Raw genomic sequence first — 19004 nt, 5'->3', positions numbered from 1 at the left:
TAATGAGTCATATTGTATGTGTATTAAGGTATGCTTGTGTTTGTGGATGCGAGTATTGTTTTAAAAAAGGAATAGAAAGGAATGTTTTGCTGAAAATCAAAACTTCAGCCTTTACAGCTGTATTTATTGGCACAAATGCCTTTGAGGTCCACATACATGTAAAATGCTCAGACGATGTCCCTTGTTTATAACAATCAGAACTTAGTTTAATGGCATTGAATGAAATCTTGAGTTACATGGGTCTTTTCTGATACAACATTTTGTGCTTCTGAATTTTTAAAAGTTTCTTCTAAATTATTGTACTAGGAAATTCTTGGACAAGATTACATTAAAATAGTTTGGATTTTCAGAGGAAATGCTACTAGTGTTTCACAAACTTAAATAGATATTACAGAAACATTTCAGTGGTGGCAGATGTCTTCTACTGGTATGAAAAATAAAGAGGGAAACATGAAAGGATTTTGTTAATTTTTATTGAGGCCTTTAGATAATTTTTGGTTAGGTATTTTTATACTGAAGTGATTCCTGGCATTTGAAAATAGTGTTGGATTTATCTGATTTGATGCATAAAATTATCAAAAGAATTATCCTGTAGTAAATCATACTAATTTATATGAATACTTGATATTCTGTATTATTGAATGCTTTCTCCATTTCCTTCTACTTTTACTTTTTCCATCCTTTGTAACTACTAAGAATACCAAGTCAGTCTCATATAACTTCATGGGTGGTTCTATTTCCTTTCCTGCAGTTAAATTATTTTATACAAGTTGTCAGCCACTTACCATCTTACTAATAATATTTTTATTAGAATAATGACACTGAATTCCTTCATAAGGCAATCTATTCCTAACATCAAAAACATTTCATTCTCGGCCTGGGGGCTACATTTTATATTGGGGTATATGTTTGGGTGTTACCACAAAATGGGCCTTGTGTTCAGACAGGCCAAGCTTTCACTTATTGACTGTCATGTGTTACAAAGTACTGTTTAGACAAAAACATTAGTTTAGAAGAATGCTACTTTTCTCTTCTTCCAAAATGCTCCTTAATTGCTAATACAGATTTTTTTTTAAATGCTTTCTTTGCAGCAGGTAGATACTAGCAAGAAAAGCATTGGGCTGCAAGTATTCAACATGTTTTTATTTTCTGATAAAATTTGCCATTCAGTGTATCCTGGTCCTGCTTGCATCTTACACCCTGTCTCTAAATGTTGAGCTGTTCCTGAATACTCTCTGCACAGTCTGTACTTCGGGTCCCGTCTAGTGTGGTATATCCCTTCTTCTATGGATGGGATACTTAGTGCCTGTTCTTATGCTACTATGATCTGTGCCTCACTGTTGTTTTTTGGTCCAAACTTTTCCAGCCACTGGTAGGATTTCCCAATATCTGTGACCTCATTTATCTATCAGTGATACATCCCATCATCCCAAGATACATGCAGGATCTTGTCTTGCTTTGTTTCTTTTTTCACCCATGTCTACTGTTGTCTCAAACATTCTCTCATCAAGTCATCTTTTGGTGCCATCTTACTGATGTACAATTGGATGCTTTGCCTTATCCTTTGATGGTATTTGGATGTTCAAGGTTCCCATGTGAGTGTGGGATACCAAAATAACTGTGTAGCTATTGTGTAGCTGGGCTGTGTGTGTCCTTTGTCCTTTGATGGATTCTCCACCCCATCAGCTGTAAATTCCTTCCCTTTCTTAACTACCATTTGATACATTTTCTAGTCCAAATGACATCCAATGTCGTCATGTAGATCCATGTTAGGTAGATAAGAGAGTCGGTGTCTGATCCATTCTTAGTATGGATATCATTCATATAGAGGATGTGGGTAGTGGTAGTTCCACACAAATGTTGGGATGGCATTTGGAGCTCCTGGTAGGAAATTTGCATTCATTCTGGTAGACATGGAAGGGTCTAGGATCACATTGAAACAGACACCTAAGATGCACACAAGGGGAGAAGAGATGTGAAGTGAGGGAATCTACAGTGCAGTCTTAATAAAAAGCTGTGATAGAACAAGCTGTGATAGGCAGGAGAAGCAGATTTAATTGTGGCTCTACGTACGCTATTAGTTATTCTTTTTTACTTATTTTTATTATGTGCTCTTTTTAATCACTGCTTTATTCTTATACTTTGCTACAGTTTATCACCAAGATTGTCTAGATGTATTTAAAATTAATTAAATGCATGACAGCATTTCTGTATCTTTTTTTTGCTAAGAAATAGAATATCTTTGCTAAAGCCTATTTGCTTTAAGAGCAAAAGCTATCTTGAGCAAAAGCTATCTTGAACAGTTTCTCTTCTAAGCCAAACAACTTCAGTTTGCATTAGTAGTTTTTTTCTCCAACAGTACTCCCGAGGCAAATTGGAACTTCTATGTTCTCCCCCTTCCCCCTTTTTTGCATTGATTTATTTTGACTCACTAATGTAGTTCCAAATTCCCTTTTATTACATTAAAAATACATTACACTTATCATGCAACTTGTTGATGATGGGCTTTGGGATACTCCTTTGTACCTTATATATTTGTTTCTTACAAATACATACCAATTAATAAATACCTTGTCTGTGTGTATGTTTAAAAGTTTGGTACAATTCTGCAGCTGTTGCTAAACTCTTCTACAAATGATATACACATTATGAACAGGGGAATACTTGTATAAAACTTTGAAAGCCATCTGCCTGGCTGGGCTTTGGTAGTCTTTTATGTATAAATGGGTGGCCTGCATATGTCCTTTGGTCGAGATTATTCTAGTGCCTGCATGCCTGACACCAAATGCCGTATTTAATATTAAAGTATTGGATTTCACAGTCAATGAAATAAGAAACCACTGAGTTCGGTGGCCACTTTACATTGTTCCTGGCATCACAAAGGCCTTGTCAATCTTGGCTTAAAAATAAAGTGGAATATCATATTTACTGAAAGAGAGTTCCTTTCAGCTTTACCAGTCAAGGATTAAAAAGGATGTTAATTAATACATACTAACCTCACAGAATAAAGTAATATAAATTTTGGCTTTGGAGCACTTTCTTCCTGAAATCTAGCAGGCCATTTTCCTTTTCCTCCTCCTCCTCCTCCTCAATATACAGATACGTTTTTATCTTCCATTCAAAACAAAAGTATAGTATATGATGAAACCATTTTATACACTATTAGTTCCAGTTATATTTTCTTGCTAGATTTTCTATGTCTTCTAAAACTAATAGTAACATCTCTGAGTCAAAGTTGACTATGAAAACTTAATGGACATATTCGCATAGATTTCTTGGTAATGGAATGAAAGTGATTTAGTATTGCCTTCTTCTAGGATGTTTTCAATTTTCTAATATAGCTTGCACTTCTGATATTTATCATGATTTTTCTTTTAAGTACTAACCAAAATTGCTTAGCCAAAGTTTGCTAGATCCTGCTATAATGTACACATGGTATTTCACATACTGAAGGCAATAGACTGCATTTACTTGAACATAATACAATTCCTTTCAGACTTGAATACATTTAACATAATTAGGAAGGTCTATGACTTCAAAGATTTCTTTATACAATTCTCTTAATTTGTTAATTAAATTCGCAATACAAATCAATTGTCAGTACTTGAAGAAGCATAAATGAGTCAGTTCTTTTCCTAAGAATGTTTTTATACCTCCATAAGGAAATGACTTGCTATGACACAGTAGTATCACAAGGGAATGGCAAACTGAAGCTATGAGAAGGTTTTCATTTCATGCTGGTGTAGAATAACTATGCCTACTTATTCCAGCTGTCTTTCATCCCTGTCTATCAAATACAATGCACTGGCTACTTCTGTGTTTGCCAAGATGACTATGTAAGCTTGTAAACTATGTAAGCTATGTAAGTTTTTTTTAAAAAAAAAAAGATGTACAAAATTTCTTAAAAACAGATGAGAATGACCTCATAATACCTATTCCAATGAATAAGTTCTGCTGATTCTTCTTTTGCTCACTGTAGACTAGAATGGTTTTTCTAGCCCTTATCCTGAGTCATCAAAGTTAACAAATTCTCTTAATTAGTTAAAATTGTTGGCTGCTTTCCAGGAATTGAAATTGGTGTATGTAGAACAGAGGTGAAATTCAGCAGGTTCTGACCAGTTCTGGAGAACTAGTAGCGGAAATTTTGAGTAGCAAATACCACCTCTGACTGGCCCCGCCCCATCTTTTCTCTGCCTCCCGAGTCCCAACTGACTGGCTGGGTCTTCTTTTGTTGCCCTGCACAGGAGAACGGAGCTGGAAAGTAGGTTAGTGGGGGTGGGGAGGGAATAGGATTTTGCAGTAACTTTCTTTCAGTAGTGGGGAGGGAATGGAGATTTTACAGTATCCTTCCCCTACCATGCCCACTAAGCCATGCTCACCAAGCTATGCCCACAGAACTAGTAGTAAGATTTTTTTGAATCCTACCACTAATGTAGACCTCAATCTTCCAATTTCTCTCCACAACAATCCTGTCAATTAAATTAAAGATGGCGACTGACATAAAGTCATTTATGATGAAGTAGCCTTGGTCTCTGCTATGCTGAGCTCTCTTTAAAGAAATCAGTACATCAGCTCTTTAATCTCAGTGATTCAGGAATCCAGTCTGGACTATAAAGCTGATATAATTTTTTAAAATATGCAACTATTTTATCTTTTTCAACCTGACTTACCCTAAACTTTCAACGTGTTTTTAAAGTTTCTGAAGCCTCTGAGAAAGCTCTTGTCTTAAGCTGGAATGAAAAAGAGTTGTCAGCTAGGAATCCCTTTTTCTTATATCAGACTAATACCTACAACTGACTGGGAGAATGGAGCCAGAATATATTTATTTAGATTTTATATTATGATTAATTACATTTATTTTACTTAATACGTATCGTCCACAACCCCCAAATGACTCTCAGTGGCTTACAATTAAAAACAAACTTAAAAGAAAAATGCAACAGACGAGATGAGCACAGTACAAAATTAAAAACAAAACAAAACTAAACTAAAAAGAAAGAACTCCTCTGGTTGCGAGGCCTGGGAGGACAACCATCTCTTCAAAAGTTTCCTGAATGGAGGAGCCACACAAATCTCTGCAGGGAGAACATTCCACAAGTCATGTATTACTGGGTCTGCAATGTGAAATTTTTTAGTTCATGGGATCCAGAACACAGCTTCCCAACTGACTGGATCTGGGCCTGGGAGCATAGGCAACAGGAAAATCTGAGGGTGATAACTTGATGTATAAGATTCGAAAATGGCATAATTTTGAGGAAGGACATTTTCTTTATTTAATTCTTATTTTTATAACTAAGGAATCACTCATAAAATGTTCAGTCAGTTGTGTACTTTTTTCACCAAAGCCATTTATTAGCATGGTTTCCTTCAAAAATAAAATGCTGCATATCTGGTTTTTATTGCTGAATTTTTAGATATGTGGACTGACATTGTTAAAATGATACACTAATGTAGAAAAACTATAGAAGCTTGAGGATGTTCTCAAGCTTTATAAATAAAAGAGCATTACATAAATCTCCTGTTTAATCACATCATTCACATCACATACTGTACACTTGGCTGAAAAACTATAGAATTAGGATTTCTTTGCTTTAGAAGTATTTATTAGCATACACACACACACACACACACATATTTCTGAGGTTTTCACGAGTATTTGTATGTGGATCTTTATTCGGGTTTTCTCCCACATAAAACTGGAAGTATCTAGGCGACGTTTCGATGAAGTCTCATTCATCATCTTCAGGCTTGTGTCTTCGGCTTTGTGCTTCTCGGAGTAATGTGAGCTTGCAGCTGCTTCTTCCATTTAACTGCTAGTGAGGGTGTGACTTGATTGGGTGGGGGCTTGGCTGTGTTCTGATTGGCTGGGGGTGTGTTCTGTTCAGGTGGGGGCTTGGTTGTGCTCAGGTTAGTCTTAGTTGCTGGGTATTTGAGCTGGTGAGCTGTGATCCTGCTGTTTGGCTTTGTGTTTGTGGTCGTGCCGCAGCTTCATGGTAGGCATCAGTTCGCTTCATGTATGGGTCGGAGGGGTTTGAAGCAGGTAGTGATGCCACTGTGGTATGGCTTCTGGTCCGTGGTCGTGTCTCATCTTCTGTGTGGGTGTGAGTCTGCTTTCTATGTGGAAGTGTGGTGGTAGCATCTTGTGTGGCCCTCGTGGGTGTGGGTCTGGTGTCATTCTTCATGTTATGTACTCATTTGTTCATGAGGGCAGGTTTCCAAATGGCTGGTAGGCAGGAGGTATCATCTCGTTTATTCATGCTGTGTGGGCATTTTTCTATCTCTATGGCTTCTCTGATTATTCTGTTGTTAAAGTGTTCGGTTTTGGCGATAGTTCTGGTATTTTTAAAGTCAATCTCATGTCCTGTGGCTTTGAGGTGTTGGACCAGGGAAGAGGTCTGTTCTTCTTTTTTGACTGAGTTCTTGTGTTCTTCAATGCATACTTCTGTTAGTTTGTCTGATGTATGTGGTGGTGCAGGCGGTGCAAGGGATTTTGTATACTCCTTGGTTTTCTAACTTGATTTTGTCTTTAGGGTTTCTCAGGATGGTGGATATTTTTCTGTTTGTGCAGAATGCTGTTTTAATGTTGTGTTTTTGGAGGATCTTGCTGATTTTGTCTGTAGTGCCTTTTATATATGGGAGGAGGGTTTTGCCGTTCTCTTGTTCTCTGTCTTGGATTTTAGTTGGGGTTTCTTTAGGTGGGTAATCTTCTTTCTTTGGAATCCATTGGCTGTTAGTACGTTAGTGAGAGTGTGTAGTTCAGTTTTTAGGTGTTGTTCGTCGGCTAAGCACTTGGTTCTGGAGATTAGTGTCTCGGCTACAGAACTGATCTGTGCTGGGTGGTGGTGTGAGAGTGTGTGTAGATAGTGGTTTGTATGTGTTTTCTTCTGGTAGATGGTGTGTCCTAGGGAGCCATTGGATTTTTTGTATACTAAGACATCTAGGAAGGGAAGTTGATTGTTAGCTTCTGTTTCCATGGTGAATTGTATTTTGGGGTGTAGGCTGTTGAGGTGTGTGAGGAAGTTGTTCAGTTTTTCTTTCCTGTGCGGCCAGACTATGAATGTGTCACCTACGTATCTGAGCCAGAGTTTGGGTTTGTGATCATATTTTTCTAGAGCTTGTGTTTCAAAGTGTTCCATGTAGAGGTTTGCAATGACAGGTGAGAGGGGTGATCCCATGGGCACTCCTTCTATTTGTTTGTATTTTTGTCCATTGTAGGTGAAGTATGTATTGGATAGGAAGTGGTTGGTCAGATCTAGGATTTGCTTGCGGGGGTTGTATTTGTTTTGGATGGCTGTTTTGGATGTTTTCTGAGGTTCTGAAGTTATTTGTATGTGGATCTTTGGTTATTCAGGTTTTCTCCCACGTAAAATTGGACGTATGCACTGCCATACAGTATGCACCACCACACTTCCACATAGAAAGCAGACTCACACCCACACAGAAGATGAGACATGACCACGGACCAGAAGCTGCACCGCAGCTGCATCACTACTCGCTTCAAACCCCTCTGACCCATACATGAAGTGAACTGATGCCCACCATGAAGATGCGGCAAGACCATGAACGTGAAGCCAAACAGCAGGATCACAGCTCACCAGCTCAAATCCCCCAGCAACTAAGACTAACCTGAGCACAACCAAGCCCCCACCTGAACAGAACACACCCCCAGCCAATCAGAGCACAACCAGCCCCCCAGCCAATCAGAACACAGCCAAGCCCCCACCCAATAAAGTCACACCTCCACTGGCAATTAAAAGGAAGAAGCAGCTGCAAGCTCACATTACTCTGAGAAGCACAGAGCCGAAGACACAAGCCTGAAGTTGATGAATGAGATTTCATCGAAACATTGCCTAAATACGTCCAATTTTACGCGGGAGAAAGCCCGAATAGCCAAAGATCCACTCCACATACTAATACCTGCGAGAACCTCAGATATATATATATATGCCTTGTTTCTCCAACAATACGGCCTCCACTAATAGGAAGAACCAGCATGATTTCTCGGCATGAGGTGAAATTAAGCCCCACCCCCAAAATTTAGGCCTATTTAAACCAGGCGTTTCCCCGCCATTTCTCACATTGTTTGTTAGAACTACACTAGGTGAAGAGAAATGGGGGAAAGGGGCGGGGGTGGGGAGAAAACTTGCCTTTAGGAGTGCCCTGCAGGTAGCCTAGGCTAGAATACCCCGATCTACTTCCAATAGAACATCAGCCGATAGAAGCTCCCCGAAGGCAGAGTCACCAGACGCTTCGATTGGCCAGCAGCCCACATTCCCCTCACCACGAGGCCACTTCTATTGGCCAACAAAAGCTCCCCAAAGGCAGAGTTCCCAGCTGCTTCGGGGCGAGGCATGGCTGCCCGTGTCCCCTCGTCATTAGGCAGTGTCTTTTGGGCAATGGAAGCTCCCCAAAGGCAGTCAACAGCCACTTCAATCAGCCGGTAGAAGCGGCCTCGTGGCAAGGGGAGTGTGTGCGTGTGCTCGCCCCGAGGCCGATTGAAGTGGCTGGTGACTTCCCTTGGGGAGAACATATATTGTTCTTCCCAGGTACTGATGAAGGTTTTTCATCTAATAAAGATTAACTACATTAGTTTGAATATGATATGCATATAAAATATTAACTATCTATCTATTTATCTATACAGCTGTAGCACATATCAAAGGAATACAACTTTTTCCACAGCAAGTGTCTCATTTGACTTTTGAATGTATGGCCGAAGCTAAACTCTTAAAGGTAGCGTGTGGAGTCAATCTCAGCTCCCACATTTGACTGGAATTAATTAACATTTACACTTTAATTAAAATTAAATTAAATTACTTCCCAGTCTTACATATAGTAATTTTCTCTTCTACCACATTAACAACTGCATGGTTTTTTTTTTACAAATTTGGAAATGTCTTTGAGAACTTCACCCAGGATTTGGGGCTACATCTGGCTTGGTGCTTCATGTTTTGTTTACTTGCTAAATATTACTGTTAAAAATCTGTCATAAAAGTACTTTTTCAATGGCAATTTCATAATAAAAAATCTTCTCCATGAAAAGAAGTCCAATAATCTTATGGAAAAGTTTTTAAATTATTTTTGAGATCATTTTACTGTGTGCTGTTAGACTGACAGTAAGTGGCTTATTAAGCTGTAATGTGCTATAACCAAGAGCCTACTTTAGAAAGCAATATATGCACCAGACAATTAAATACTGTGAATTTAGGATATCTATTTTTAAAGTCATTACTATTTAAAAGAGTAAAGATATGTGGGGATAATTTTAGGGGTGTCGGAAGAAAATATTGCTTGAGAAAGCAATAGATAAGAGATGGCCTAGCCCACAGCTGTATAATGGGCAAAGCAAGACACACAGAAAAAAAAAAGTTCCTAATTTCACAAGCTGTAATAAGAAAATGGGAAATTTGTACATGCAAATTTCTGTTAATGTAGCCTTTAATAGTAGAGATAGAATTAGCTCATTTGGTCATGTTTTCTGTCTGGTCTATCTGACAAAGGTTGACAAAAAAATTAATTTAATTGTAGTAGGCAAGATACAGGTATTCAATTCCTTCACCATAATGGCTTTTGATATAAAGGTCTAGAAGGCTAGTTCTTTATAACTTGCCTCAATCCTCCCACCCTTTTTCAGGGGATCCTCCTGCTCTTCTTAATAGATGATAAAGAAATACAGGACATGTGTTATTTAAAAATTAAATTTATTTTCCCCTGAATTTCACTGGGTGTATATTATTGGTCTACACACCAATAAGAACTTACATTTTTATTTGTTCATTTATTGAAATTATATTGCCGCTTATTCACCCATGGTGATTCAAGGCGACTTACAGAATATAAAACCAATAATGCTTGCATATATATTAAATCAGGACTGTCAAACTCGCAGCCTGCGAGCCAGTTGTGTCATGTGCTGGCCATACCCATGCCCAATTTAGCACAGGTAAAAAAACTCACAATACCTCATGTGAGGACGTGAGTCATCCAACCTAATCACAGAACACTCTTCATAAGAGTTCCATCTCCATCAGCTTCTAGAAAACTAGAAAAAGCTGATTTAGCTTCAAGTAGACTACTATTCCAGAAAAGTAGAAAAACAGCACCAGTAGGCATCAGCCTCCCTTCCTGAAGGTTTTCCTGAGATGAATCTACTGATAGGAATATTTCTGATAGGAAAAGACAGACTTATAGGTACCAAGGTGCATAGTTATAAAGGGTTTTGTAGATTAAAACCAACACATTGAATTGCAGCTAGAAATCTACTTGTGAGTTAATGCAGGACCATGACACAGTTATAATGTGCTTATGGAAATAAATGTGAAACCTGGGATTCTTCTACATTTGAATAAAGAGCCTATCTCAAGTTGTCTTAGAGGAGCTGATAACTAGAGCATATTGATAGGAACTTTATTAAAAGTGGAAATGTCACATTTTGTGAAATGATAGAGTTGCCCATATAAAGAAAATGGCTTATGCAAAAGAATTTCAATTGATTTCCAAACCAATTAATCTTGATTTAACTGAAGAATCAGAAACCATAAAATTCAGACATAGATTATATATGTTTATGAGGAATATACAGTATACAGTATATACTGCGTATTTGCTACATATACATTTACTTTATATTGTTATTGGCTATCTTGGCATATGTTAATGATTTCAGAGCAAAATCAAGTAAGTCAGGAAAGAAACAACAGTAAATTAGAATTGGCCAGTTTCCTCCTTCGAGACTAATCTACAGAGAAATATATACCAGTGGCAGATGGAAGTATGTTGAATTCCAACTCCACCTCCCCAAAAATACTTATAGAAACCTCAATCTTTTTTGTTTTTATGCATTCCCACTGCTTACTTAATTAGTTACTATTCCAGGCTAAATAGAATAGTATGTATCTGAACAGAAGGACAGAATGCAGAGATGTAAATAGCCAATTATCAATCAATGGACACTTTAAAAGTTAAAGGGAAATCAATGTCTCCTCCTCAAAGAGAAGTAATGCAAGGGGATAATGTTGAATTATTTAGAAACTGTCAGTTATTTATAGGACTATTATTTCATTCAGTAAGTATAAATCAAATTAAATCAAATTTCCTTTAATTGTAATCTTCTAGTGTCCAATTTTTAAAATTTATATGATTTTTTAAAAAACTGTTAAAAACAAAAGTGTTTTCCCATGGACAACAAGGGAAAATATCACTTCAAATTTATCCCTTAGTACATTTGTAACTTTCTAAAAAACAAAGTTTTTACTACCCCTTTGCTATTTATTCTCCATTCTTTCTAAGCTTGTAGCTAACATTTTCTTTTGCTAAGGATTGAAACTCCCCCAATGTGTCAAGCTTATTGATCTAAAGTTGTCTAATAGCTGAAAAACAGTTAACAGGCAGTTTCTGAAAGAGATTATAAAACTGAATTCTAATATTACCAATTATATAATATTTTCTTTTCAGGTCCTCCTGGTAAACGAGGTAAGCGAGGAAGAAGAGGAGAGACTGGTAAGTTTTTAAACATAAAGTAATGCATTTTCTTTGGATAATATACAAATATTACTTCTGGTCTATTTTCTAATATATTAAGTTAATGATGTGTATTGGCTGCCTTTGTTAAAACTATACTCAATGAGAGATGAGAGATTATTAGAGGACATAAAAGGGGTAACAACACAGGACCTCCCTGAACAACTTCTGCCCTATAGATAATTGAGGCTATAGCTTTTCAATCTTTTGCCACTTGCCGAGGTAACCGATCTGTTCGAGCATGAAATTTCCAAGTGCCTGGAAAGGAATCTGTCAACTTGCCATGGCCAACTTGCCATGAAACAACTTGCTGCAGGACAAGAGTTACACTAATATCAAAAGGAAGGAAGAATGCAAAAGGAGGGATAAAATGAAATGTGAATGACAAAAATTAAAATATTTTTAAAAATATTTTAAATAATTGAATTGTTGAATTGTTCTGTGGCGAGTTGTCCCATGGCCAGTTGGCCATGGCAAAATGGCCATGGTGAATAGGCAGCAACAAGTTGATCACTGTGAGTTGGCCACAGCAAGTTCCATTTTGTCTGGAAAGCACATATTCCATTTTTTTTTAAGAGACAAGATTTCCTTGGGTGCAGAAATGGTGTCCTATTAGTGAGCAGCCTCTTTTGCACAAGGAATGATATTGCATGCATGAAGTATGACCATGCAAGAATTAAAGAAAAAAATCAGCATATTTTTCTTGCATAAAGAGTATTGCCCACATTGGCATACTTTGGTGATTTGGTGCATTGCTGTGTGCATTCGTTTATTTATTTGCATCCCACCATTATTATTTCTGAAAATAACTCACAGCATCCCCATGGTTACATGATCAAAATTGATGCAATTGGCCATGTATTTATGATTGCTTCATTGTCTTGGGGCCCTGTAATCACCATTTGCAATCTGGAATTCAACCGGTGTGACAACCGGTTTGGCGCACACCAAATTGTGCTTTGCGCACACGCGCAGCATTTAGAATCCACCCATTTTGGGCTCTAAAAATTACCTTCTGCTGCAGCCCTGATGAATGAAACAGCTGAAGCATGGCAATCCGCTGTGCTGCATGAATTAGCTGTGCTGCAAAATACAGAAATAAAGGACACACTAGGGCAGGAGCCAACTAATCACCAGAACTACCGGTTCACTTGAACCGGTCCAGACCAGATGAATCCCACCTCTGTCCAATTGTGGTCATAAGTTGAGGACTCCCTGTATATCAATGAATGAATTAAAGTCTGTGATTGAATGTTCTGAGAATGGCATTGTCATGCTCCTGAAAAAAAATATTTCAGGAGAAAGGAAAATTCAGCTTATGCTAATTTACTTCTTAGTTTTATTTGCATACAGTGCTATGTAGTTTAATACTAAGAGGATCAGCTGAGTCTGCTGCATGACACAGGATCACTGTGATTCTGTTGGGATTAACCTTATCTTGATGTTTCAATAAATTAACTAGATAACTTTAAAAAACCTTTCAAAACAACATAAAATGTATAAAACACAGAAAATTAATTTATTCCTTACTGTTGGACCAAAGGTGAAAAGAACAGAAAAACATCATGCTTGATGTATCACATATGAATCAAAGTTTCGGGATTTTAATAAGGGATTTCACTAAGATGTCTTATGTGCTTAATGATATGACATTAATAAAGGGAACTAAATTGTTTTCTCTTAGGAAAAAGATCCTGTTTATTAAATATATCTTTCGATTAAAACAATTAAAATCAAGAAATTACTTTATCTGATTAGCATCACGTTATTAGCAAAAGTCTGCTATATTTAAATAATTTTCAATATCAGCTGTTCCAAATACCTTTTTGCAACCTGAAGTCAAGAGAAAAAAGAAAAACAAATGAAGTCATTCATCTGATATCACTTTTAATAAAGCTAAAGTAAATATTTGATGTTGTTTTACAGTCTCAAGAAGGGTGTGTAAAAAATTAGGAAAATGTGGCAATGTTTCTTCACAAAATGTGATATTTTAAGAGGGATCTTGCACAAGAGAAATTAAAAAGGATAGGGCATTTAAGAAGAATTGTTTGGTTCTGCGATTAGTGAACTTCTCCAACTTGGCAAAAGTAGATGGCAAAAATATAGATCCAACCAATTCTATTCTAAAATTAAATGCTATGGGGAGAAATTAATATGAGTTTACTTGGAGATGGATGGTAGGTGAATGTTAACTGAGAAGAATATAAGTATTAAGAATATGCCACTTCAAAATGAGTTAAAGTGATTTAGACCTTGACTGATTTTTTTTTTCAGCCCTGAAAGTAGGCTGCAGCTGCTTTAAGGAATTAATTCATTAATATTAATGTATCTGTTAAAGCAGCTATACTGTTTTAATGAATAATGGAAAGGGACTACAGTTATATAAAATCTGAAGCACTATTTTCAATGCTATACTGATGCTTTAAAGTAATTTTAATAAGTAACAGTGATCTTGTTTGACTAAGAATAATACTAATCTTCAAACAATGCTAGTGTTTTGAAAACTCATGTGTCTATATGTATTTCTTCTTTTCTTCTGTTTTCTTTTCACAGGACCTCCTGTAAGTACAACTGTTGTACTATTGGATCTTCTGTTTATCAAGATTAGGAAAAAGGTGTTTTCAATAATGGGTAAAAGTGAGAAATATGTTAAAAGTGCCAATTTCTGTTCAAAAAGCAGTCAGTTTTATTATTAGCAATTTTAAACTTGAATTTTGGGGGCAAGGGGAAAAACAGTATTTTTAAATTTAATTTCAAAACTCCTGTGCATAAATATTTAATATAGTATGCTAGACAGAGCAATCAATATTTTAATTTTATTTTATAACAGCATATTATTATAATGTTTTGCCTCAATTTATTAAAAAAAATCAATGGAAATGCTTAGCTGAAGCCTCATCCAGCCAAACGTCTGCATGGTGGTTTAATTTTTCTGACTGAAAGATGTAACTGTATATACTAATCAGAATGTGCTAAGTTTGTATATTAAGTAAAAATGGCATATTGATCCTTTAACCTAGAAAAGGAATTGTATTTTAGTATTTAGTATTTATTTGATTTGTCAATCTCTTACAAGATACAGGTATCAGAATAAACATAGTTTTGAATACATGAGATAGATACTTAGAAGAAAAATAAAAAGAAACAATCGGACAGGGACGGGAGGCATGATTGGTGCGCTTATGCACACCCCCTCTAGGCCACTTAGGAAATTGTAGCCAGTCGAAGGTTAAAGTTTTGGGGGTTTGGGGAAGAAACCACAAAGTCAGGTAGAGTATTCCAAACATTGACCACTCTGTTGCTGAAGTCGTATTTTCTGCAGTCAAGTTTGGTGCTGTTAACCTTGAGTTTGTATCTATTGTGCGCTCTTGTATTGTTATGATTGAAGCTGAAGTATTCATTTGCAGGTAGGACATTGCAATTTATGATTTTATATACAGTACTATATTTAGATCGGACCAGAAGCAGCGTAGTTCCAGGTTTTCTAGGTCTAAAGTTTCAAGTCTGGTGGCATAAGGTATTCTGAAATGAGTAGAGGAGTGGAGAACTTTTCTTGTGAAATATTTCTGGACTTTTTCAATTGTGTTAATATCAGATACATGATATGGGTTCCAGACTGATGAGCTGTATTCAAGTATAGGTCTAGCAAATGTTTTGTATGCTCTAGTTAGTAGTGTGATATTACCAGAGAAGAAGCTACGTAGGATTAGATTAACAACTCTTAATGCTTTTTTAGCTATGTGGTTACAGTGGGCTCTTGCACTTAGATCATTAGAGATGAGTACTCCAAAGTCCTTGACAGAGTTTGGATCTCAACAAGGTCTTGACTATTTAGCTTGTATTTTATTTTCTGAATTTTTTCTGTCAATATGTAAGACAGAGCATTTATTTGTTGAGATTTGAAGTTGCCATTTGATTGACCATTCTGATACACAGTCAAGGTCTTTTTGAGGGTAGCAGTATTGTCTGTGGTGTTGAATAGCTTTACATCATCAATGAAGAGAACGCAGTTGCTCTTAATATGATCACATATGTCATTTATGTAGAGTATGAAGAGAGTTGCTCCTAAAACACTGCCTTGAGGGGACACCACTGTTGACAGGTACAGAATTTGATAGGACGCTCCCAATTTTGACCATTTGTTGTCTGTTTGACAGGAATGCTTCTATCCAGTTATGCAGTTGTCCAGAGATACCATAAGATTTTAGTTTTAAGAGTAGTTTGTCATGTACCACTAAATCAAAGTCTTTACAGAAGTCTATGTAGATTGCGTCTATTGCTTTGCCCTGATCGAGTTGTGTAGTCCATATGTTTTTGCAGTGTAAGAATTGCAGATTTCAGGGTAGTTTTTTCTGAAACCAAATTGTTTATTAGAGAGTAGGTTGTTTGTCTCTAAGTGGAGGATGATGGATTGGTTAATAATTGATTCCATGACTTTACAGGTGATGCAGCATAAAGAGATTGGTCTGTAATTTTCAATTAGGCTGGGGTCTCCTTTTTTGAAGATGGGAATGACCGTGGCCTGTGACCATAGTTTTGGCAAGGAGCTGGTCCTGAAAGATTATGCTTAGAGGTTCTGTTATGGCAGTGGATAGCTTTTTTAAGAAGTAGACACATATTCCGTCCGGTCCAATAGATAGAAATGGTTTTAGATTGCACAGTGCTTTTTCAACAATGTCTTCTGTAAAATCGATATGTATTAGATCATTGTAGTTGTCTGTGGTTCGACTGGGCTTGATCCATTGCAGTTTACAAATACTGAGCCAAAGAATGTGTTAAAGAGGTTGGCTTTGATGATGTCGTTGTTGCAGTCTTTGCCATTAGGTCCTTTCAGAGGTGGGATGGACCTTGAGTCTTTTAGTTTGTTGTTTACAAAATTGTAGAACGCACGAGTGGAATTTGTGCATAGAAGATTTTCCTCTTGTTTAATGTGATAATTAGTGCATTCAGTTTTTATCTGGTGGCATAAATTTTTGTATCAGCTTTTGAAGTTGGCAACGTGAACAGATTTTTTTTTTTGCCAAAGTGATTTCTTTTTGGATTGAAGTTTCCTTATTGTTATGGGTAATCTGTTTTTCCTGGTTTTGGGAGTTGTTATTGGTACATATAGTTTGATGGCTCTTTTGATTTATAGTAAGAATATGTTGTAATGGTCTTCATCAGTATTGCATCCAGTGAATAGAAATTGCCAATCAAGGGAAGAGAGATAATTGATATAAGATCATAGTTGCCTTTTTTGAAGTTATAATTGGGGATTTTGTCATTGTGATGATTTTTGTGTGGATGTATGTTGAGACAAAAGTCAATCATGTTGTGGTCACTGTTGGAAAAGGGTTCTTTAATTTGTATTTTGTAAATTGAATTCAAACTATTGCAGAAGATGAGATCAAGGCAGTTGTTAAGTCTAGTATTGTTGGTTACTAGTTGTTCCAGTCCCAGATTTGTTACAGCATTGTAGAAGGTTACATGTATGGGTTCAGTTGTACATTCGTTTAGGGACCAGTTAATATGAGGTAGATTGAAGTCACCAAGAAAGATAAAAGCATGTGGGCAGGATGCTGCCCATGTTAGTAGTGTATTTAGCTTGTTTACATGTTCGATGTCATAATCAGGGGCTCTGGAACATAGTAAGAATTGTTGCAATTGTTGCAATGGTGCCAGGAATCAGTTTCATAATATCTTTCATTACAATGTACTCTTTGTATCATCTATCTATTTCATTCCTTTTTCAGACTGAATCAATAGTAAATCTATAAAAAGTAGTTTCTCATCTTCTACAGCTTTTAACTGTACAATAAAATCTTAATTTAGGTGACCAATTGTGGGGTGTCTGCAAATTCTGAATTCATGTTATTTGTACATCATTGACTGTACTTAACAAACAAACCATAGATTTAAAGACCATTAGTCCATTAAGAAGAAATCAAGATTTAAAGATCATTGGTCCATTAAATAGAGATGAAACCCAAAATCCATTTCCTGATTGTTTTACTAACAAGCAGAAATTACATATAACCTACTGCTAAATTTTGGCTGGTATTACCAAGTAAAATCTTTGTCTTTTTTAATTGTTTTTTTCATTTAGTAAACTTTTTGTTATATTTTGCTGAACATTTTTATTTCATTTAGCAGATCTGTACATAGAATCATGCAAGTAAGCCTAATTTCATACAGCAACGTATGTCTTGGAGACAAAATAGCCATTGTATGAATTCTGTTTATTGAGCTTAAACATTCTTAAAAACATCATAATTTAAAACTTCATTTAAAGGAAATTAATCTTGCATATCACTTTTCTTTACTCAAACATTATTTGTTGGGAATGTATATCTGTTATTTCTCCAGCAAGCTTCTATTCTAATAGACTTAAACTTTACTAGTAATTAACAGTTTTTTAAAAAATAAAGCTTGCTAGAACTGCATTTTTCTAAGTCGTACTAGAGGTGAAATTGAGTTTGTCTACTGCTATAAAAACAAGGTTCTTGTAGCACCTTCTAGACTAATGATTTATAATTGCATACTTTTGTTGTCTACAATCTACTTCCTCCGTGGTCTACAAAGTTAATGACATCATAATGTGAAGTCTTTTAGGTCCCAGAAGATAGTTTGTTAACTTTTAATAATATGCATAATAGACTTCCAAAATTTACTTTAGACTCTGTGTAAATATTTCTTCTTCATGCTAATTATTTAAATATCCCTACATTAGTGCACACACCTAAGAAAAGATGGCACTACATTAAGAGTGTCATTAACTATAAGATTCCTTAACTAAGTGGCATCTTTTTAATCAGGGTTATGTTCAAGCCTGAAAAATGTCAGACTTCATTATAGCAAAGAAGGACTTCCATCAATTATAAAATAATGTATTCTGGATAGGATGATTTACTAATCTGAAATTAAAACATTCTTTTGAAATACTATTTCCATTCATATATAAATACATTATACCAGCACATAGCAGAGCATAAATATAAATGGCCATGTTAGTTCAATATTTGATTTCTAATTGTGGTCAACTTTTATACCTTTGGGTACTTATAAGCATATGATAGAGTTAGAATTCATTCTTGCTCCTGCAATCTATAGATATCCATGGATGTTGCCATTCTTTTATCTAGAACGTATATTTTTTTAAAAAGAATAATTTTAAAAAAGAATAATAAATCTCTGATTTAACTTTAAAAAATCTAGAAAGCCCAGAATATAATATGGAAATACAGATGCTTGGCAGTAGACTCATATTTATGACCTTTGTTGTGTCATGTGATCACCTCTTATGTCCTTCTGACAAGCAGAGTCAATGGGAAAACCAGATTCTTTAAACAATCAGGTTGCTAACCCATCAACTGCATGTGATTCACTTAACAACTGTGGCAAGAAAAGATATAATAGTATCTCATTTACAACAAAAATGTTGGACCCAATTGTGGTTGTAAGTTGAGGACTATCTGTATTCCCTCCATCTGAAATAAAAAAGATAA

At 36.1% G+C, this 19004-nt stretch overlaps 1 protein-coding gene across 1 annotated transcript in view; it reads left to right on the top strand.

The window, feature by feature from the left end:
- Window positions 1-19004, top strand: part of COL25A1 (collagen type XXV alpha 1 chain) — a 269830-nt gene that overhangs the window by 128685 nt on the left and 122141 nt on the right. The window contains exons 3-4 of the mRNA XM_087935959.1: window positions 11455-11499; window positions 14074-14081. Coding sequence (XP_087792085.1) covers window positions 11455-11499; window positions 14074-14081 — 53 coding nt within the window. The remainder of the gene's footprint in view (window positions 1-11454; window positions 11500-14073; window positions 14082-19004) is intronic.

Source organism: Pseudonaja textilis, chromosome 6 (assembly GCF_049901715.1).
Source record: "Pseudonaja textilis isolate UNSWEBS1 chromosome 6, rPseTex1.2, whole genome shotgun sequence".
NCBI classification, from domain to species: Eukaryota; Metazoa; Chordata; class Lepidosauria; order Squamata; family Elapidae; genus Pseudonaja; species Pseudonaja textilis.
This window is presented reverse-complemented; position numbering and strand designations above follow the sequence as displayed.